The 6,527-nt window shown below is 41.1% G+C and overlaps 1 protein-coding gene across 1 annotated transcript; it reads right to left on the reverse strand.

The window, feature by feature from the left end:
- Nucleotides 1-5,331: 5,331 nt before the first annotated feature.
- LOC141628799 (uncharacterized) lies at nucleotides 5,332-5,998 on the reverse strand. Its single transcript, XM_074441898.1, has 2 exons — nucleotides 5,644-5,998; nucleotides 5,332-5,495 (listed from the first exon to the last, which is right to left on the reverse strand). The coding sequence occupies exons 1-2, from the start codon at nucleotides 5,996-5,998 to the stop codon at nucleotides 5,332-5,334; spliced, it is 519 nt and encodes a 172-aa protein (XP_074297999.1).
- Between the last annotated feature and the right edge of the window lie 529 nt (nucleotides 5,999-6,527).

The following is a 6,527-nucleotide window of genomic DNA, read 5'->3' on the forward strand; positions in this document are numbered from 1 at the left end:
TTCGATAGTGTTGACAGTTAGATGATGATGTTTATGAGTTTTAGTAAACTTCGAGGATGAAGTTCATGTTAAGGGTGGTAGAATGTAACATTCCGTTTGGTGGTTGATCTTGCTTGGTGGATATTCTTGATGTTGGATTTGATAGTGGATAATATGTTAATGAAACGGAGCTAGCGGCATTTATATATGGTATTCGATAGTGTATGGAGTTACGGTCAAGAGGCTATAATGTAGTTGATACGATATCGTTAGCCATGTGGTGGAGGTAGGCATAGTTGGTGGAGTTAGTGTTAGGAGTTCATGTTTTATAGGTTGGGTTTGAACTTTGGGGATGAAGTCCGTTTTAAGGAGGGAAGACTGTAATGCTACGGTTTTCTGTATTGTTGAGTACTCTATCGAGTAAGGCTTACTCTGTCGAGTAAGTCAGTTTTGGTTTCGAAACAGTGTTCTGTCTGATGGGTACTCGATCGAGTAAGTGGGGTACTCGATCGAGTAGGTGTCACTCGATCGAGAAAGTGACTCACTCGATCGAGTAAGTCGAGTTATACGGGTTTTGCCGGGTTTGACAATAATGCGTGAAAAGGTTATATAAAGGTTTCCGTCAGTTTCTTTTACCTATCTACCTTGTTTTAAAACCTTCACAAAAGAAAACAAAACTACGTTGCATCATTCTCTCGCATTTCTATCAAATCCTAAGGGCTAGAGTTGTCGGTTCGTTGTGTTCTTTACGCCGTTGAGACCGTAATATTGTGGGTAAGATCCTACTATGGTTTTTATATCATTTCTTTGATTTTGGTTAAAACCTTAATTGGGTAAATTGGGGGTTTTGGGAGTATTGTGACTATTAGATGGTGATTGTATGATTGTATGTTTGATAGGAGGTGATTTTGTTGAAGAACGGTTTTGATTAGCTGAGTGTGACGATCTTGGTGATTGCTTTTCCAGGTAGGGTTCCCTACTCGGTTATTGGTTTCATAGTGTTGTTGACGGTTGTTTATTGTTGTTGATTCATATCATATTGGAATTGGTATTGGTGATTGTTGATTGTATAGTTGGTTATGATTGTTTGTCTGTGGTTCACGAGGTGCGCCCTCGGCTGAGTGGAGTCCCTTGCGGGAGTGGCTTCACGCCCTTGATTCGCCCTTTGTGGAACCCGCCACAGAAGGGAATGTGCACATTAAGGAACATGGGTTATCGATCGGATGAGATGAGCGGGGCTTAGGTGGGAATGACTGCTGTCCCCCACTGGCGGTGTGGAATATTTGTTGCGATGAGTATTCTGGCAGGACTACACACTTAGTGTGCAGTCAGGTATATGGAGTTATGATGGAGATTGGGTAATTGTGTATTGTTTTTGTTGTATTGTTTTTGTGTAATCAGTAACTGGCCCCATTTAAATGTTTTGAAAACTGTGGTGATCCATTCGGGGATGGTGAGCAGTTATTTTAGCAGGTTTGAGATGGATGCGCATGGGATAGCTAGGTTGAGTCATCATGAGATGTCTAGAAGTCTTCCGCTGTTTTTTGAACGTTTATTTACTTTATTTTAGTTAGCATTTTGGAACGGTTGTATTTCCTTTAATAGTTCTGGTTTGGACATGTATCACTTTAAATTTATTTATTAAAGTACGTTTCGTTATTCTCTATTTGATATACATTGCCTCGGGAAACCGAGATGGTAGCATTTCCATGCCTTAAGTGGTCCTGGTAAGGCACTTGGAGTGTGAAGATGTTACACCCTTCACCCTCCACGCTAAGGATCCATCGTTCAACCTCCTCAACCACTTCACGTGGCACAAGTAAGCTCCATCTATGGTAGGGGCGGTCTCAAACAAAGCAGAAGTCGACTTAGCCGAGGCTACAATGTCGGTCAGCCGCTGAGCCAATCGGGTCACTATGGCCCCACAACTAAGGTAACGGTTCATAGAATGGACTATAAGTGCCAAGCTGGCACACACCACACCGGGAGCACTGTAGTAAAATTGCTCCCTCCGAAAGGGGTTAAGATAGGACATCAAAAGCATCACCTAATGGGTGTTTAACTTGCTTGCGTCATTCCGACCGTAAAGCAAGCAAGTCGACATCCTCAAGAAAATGCGGAGCGACACACGTTGGACATCATTGATTAACAAGGCACTAGAGGTAGGGGCGGGTCGGCCCGAGATGTAAGGAAGGTAGCTAGGAGCCCCACTCTCCGTCGCCACATCACTGAAGTACCCTTCATGCTCAGGTTCTAACCCCAAATGCTCCGCAAACTGGTCAAGGGTTAAGGAATGGTCGGTGTTCAAGAGACGGAAACAGATAGTCTTTTACCAACGTCATACATAAATGAACTCATAAATTCGAAGGTAAGAAAGGGGTAGGACTTCTTTCGGAGGTGATACAACCCCTCCATTCCCAAGTTTCGAATATATGCACTATATCCGACTCAATACCCAGGTTTTTCAAGACTTCCGGATCCACACACCGGGTTGGCCTCATAGTACAACCCATTAAGGACACAAAAGCAGCCCGCTGCTCAAAGTCAGCAAATATTACTGTCGGATATTGGTCCACCGGAGGAACAAGTGGCTCCTCGCTTGATTATCCTTGCTCCACCATGGTATTGGCGCGGGTTCTCTTCTTGGGAGGTGCTCTAACTTTCGGCATGCTGCAAGAATAAAAGTTCAACAAGAATTTTCCGGAATTTACACTATATCAAGAGGGATTTTCGGTTTTATTTTCCTTTAAGACAAAGTTTAAGACGGATTTTTCTATCAAAAGAGACAAGGTAATCACTTGATAGAGTACTATTAACACCAATTGAACTTTTATAAGCATGCTACAAAGAATCTAAGTGACCTAAAATCAAAAATTTTGGGCAAACCGTAGAAACTTTTCGGTACAAAATTTGAAATTTTGGGCTTAGAAATCGTCTTTTCCATATGTAAACAGTTTATTTGACGTAACTATTAATAAATTAACAACATTTCAACATGATTGTTTGAATTTAAAGAGTGGAAATTTTCATATTTGGGCAACTTACACAATGGATTAAATGAAAAAAATAAGCTTTTAAAGACGCATTACCTTGGGTTGGAAATTGATTGGAAGGGTGAAAGGCAAGAGGATGAATTCGAGAGCAAAGTGGCCAAGAATCACCAAGGTTTATCTTAGGAGAGAAAATTTTGGGAAAATTGAGTGTGATATGAAGAGTATGAGTCGTGAAATAAGAGAGTTGGCTATTTATAGTGTTCTAGAAATATTAAAGCTGAACCAGCTGATTTTGGGGGTACTCGGTCGAGTACTTGACCTACTCGGCCGAGTAGCCTATTTGTAACACCCCACTTACCAAGGAGCCTTAACCAGGCCTTCCCAAATAAGTAAGGGCGTTACCATCTCGGTTGCCCGAGGTAAGTATATCAAATAGACCATAAAAAAACATTTATTAAATGTATTCTACTGATTAATCAAATAAAAACGAAAATGAGATAAAAATTCAAAATGAAATGAAAAGAATAACTAAAGTTTAAACTAACAGCGGAAGCTAGCTAAACAGCATGAAAACATGATCCCGTCCATATCCCGCATGCAAAATCAACATCTAATACCTGCTAAGCCAACTGCTCACCATCCCCGAATGGATCACCACAGTTTTGAAAATAATAAACGGGGTCAGTCAAATGCACAATCAAAATAAGAATCAACAATAATGTAATCCAATACACACAGTAACCAATCAATCCTCCAAACTCCATCAATCATTAGTAACTGATGACACACCGAAGTGTGTAGCCCTGCCAGGTTACCCATCGCAACAGATAACCCACACCGCCAGTGGGGGACCACAGCCTTGCCCACCAAATCCCCGCTCATCCCAACGAGCGAACCCAGATCATTAATGTGCACATCTCCCTTGTGACGGGAACCACAAGAGGCGAACATGCGGTTGGAACCATCTCCCAAAAATGGTCCTATGACAACAATAAAACAACGATATAATCTCAATTCATCTCAATCCATCTCAATCCAAATGATACATGTTACATAATCAACCACAATCAACCTTTACCAATTATACAATCAACTGAGTAGCGAAACCCTACCTTTTTACTATTCCATAGAAACACATCAATCACATCACAGTAAGCTAGACTCCATATTGTACCCTACAACAACAAGCGTTCCCTATCACTACGCTATTCAAGATCTACTGTAAGATAACTAATTATTCGCAAACTCACCTTGAAGAACAAACCGATGCCGATGGCAGTGACAACCCGACTCGATGACCTCATGCATAGACTATCTCCCTTCCCGGATTAAGGTTCAAGGCTACTCAAGATGGGTAGAAAGAGATGAGAGAATTGGGATAGAGAGAAATTAGGTTCAGAAATTTTAAAATGAATCGTGAAAATGAATTACGTTTTAGTCAATATGTTTTATATAAACATGATGTTAGACGTGGTACTTAGTTGAGTATAGATCTACTCGGCCGAGTACGCCGCACTCGGTCGAGTACCTCAGTTACTTGGCCGAGTGACTTCTACTAGGTCAAGTATTAAGTTACGATAACAACGTAGTCTCCCTTTGTCTCCCTTACTAAAGGCCTCTCATGGTCAACAAGTCTATCAACAAGTCCCTAACAGGGCGAGTATTACTTGCATAGCAGCTTCTTAATTTCCTCAAAGGATTTTTCAGCCTTTTCATTCCATTTAAATTCCCGTTTTTTCCTGCACCCTGTGACAGGTGCCATGACTAACCTGAACCCTTGGATAAATCTTCTCTAAAGAGAAACAAAATCGTGAAAACAACTGATATCAGTGATGTTCCATGGAGTTGGCCAAGTTTTGATTGCTTTAATTTTGGATGGATCAACAGATATCCCTTTATGAAATATCACAAAGCCAAGAAACTAAACTTCAGCTTGCATAAAAGCACACTTTTCTAACTTCCCATACAGCTTGTTTGCTCTGAGTGTTTTAAATAATTATTGCAGATGTTTCACATGCTCATCCTTGGATAAACTATAGACCAAGATGTCATCAAAATAAACCACAATAAATTTTCCCAAATAAGCTCTCAGAATTTCTGTCATTAGCCTCATGAATGTACTAGGAGCATTTGACAGGCCAAAGGGCATAACCAGCCATTTATAAAGACCATGCTTGGTTTTGAATGCTGTCTTCCATTAATCCCCCTCTCTGATTCTGACCTGGTGATATCTTTGCCTCAAATCTATCTTTGAAAATATTTTTGCCCCACTGAGCTCATCTAGAATGTCATCTAGCCTTGGAATAAGGAACTTGTACTTGACAATGATGTTGTTAATAGCTCTACTATTAGTACACATTCACCAGGTGCCATCTTTCTTTAGCGAAAGCAATACAGGCACTGCACAAGGGCTTAAGGACTCTCTCACAAACCCTTTGCTCATCAGTTCCTCCACTTGCTTCTGTAATTCTATTGTTGCCTTTGGATCACTTCTATAGGCTGCCCTGTTTGGTATCACAACTCCTGGGATGAGATCAATATGATGTTATATACCTCTCAAAGGTTGCAATCCACTGGGCAATTCTTCAAGGAACACATCTCCATAAGCTTTCAACATCTATTTGATTTTTTGCAGGTAAAGGTAACCCTGCCTTTTATGATATTTCTTTACCAAGGAGAATAAGGATAATCTCCCTGCTATTCAGCTCCTGAATCAGTTCTGATTCACCAATCATCAATACTTCTTCGGAATGCTCAACAAGACTGGGTGGTTCTGTATACTTCAGAGATGGCGGTAGGGGTGTCAGGGTAATTTTATTCTTCCCCAAAATGAAAGAGTAGGTGTTCTCCCTTCCCTGATGCACATAGTCTCTGTAAAACTCCCATGGTCTCCCCAGTAACAGATGATAGGCATCTATTGGCAGCACATCACATAAAACCTCATCTGAATAATCCTTTCTAATAAAGAAAGGAACCAAACACTGCTTATCAGCCCTTACTTTAACTCCTTTGTTCAACCAACTCATTTTGTAAGGTTAAGGGTGGTCCTGAGTAGGTAGGCTCAACTTTTCAATCAAGGTTTTAGAAGCAACATTGGTGCAACTACCCCAATCAAAAATCAGATAACAATCCCTTTCCTTTATGATGCATCTAAACCTGAATATTTATTGTCTTTGGTCGATCTCAAAGGGTTGGGGTTGGGCATGCATAACCCTCCAAGTCACAAGGTTCAGACCTGAGTCTGGCAAAACAACCATCTCAGTTTCCTCAACTTCATCACTGGCCTCAACCTGAGATTCCCCCTCATTGTCACATACCAGAATCTCATCCCCCCCCCCCCCCCCCCCCCAATGTACCACCTGTAAAGTACTAAAACCTCTCTTAGAAGGGCACTCTTTAGCAAAGTGATCATATCCTTGACATTGGAATCATTTTTTCAGAGGAATGGTTTTCATTTGACGAAAGTCGGTGGCTTTCCCCTTGTCAACAACATGTGGCTTTGGAGTGGTGGTAGGCTCTCCTATATTGACCCTAACAGGTGGTCTATAGAATAGT

Source organism: Silene latifolia, chromosome Y (assembly GCF_048544455.1).
Source record: "Silene latifolia isolate original U9 population chromosome Y, ASM4854445v1, whole genome shotgun sequence".
Lineage (NCBI taxonomy): Eukaryota > Viridiplantae > Streptophyta > Magnoliopsida > Caryophyllales > Caryophyllaceae > Silene > Silene latifolia.

Excerpts from the sequence above, each read along its gene's own strand:
- LOC141628799 (XM_074441898.1), bottom strand. The coding sequence starts at position 5,998 with ATGAGTTGGTTGAACAAAGGAGTTAAAGTAAGGGCTGATAAGCAGTGT. Across the intron at positions 5,496-5,643 it reads GATTATCCTTATTCTCCTTG|GAGTTGTGATACCAAACAGG; the intron begins GTAAAGAAATAT and ends ATCTCATCCCAG.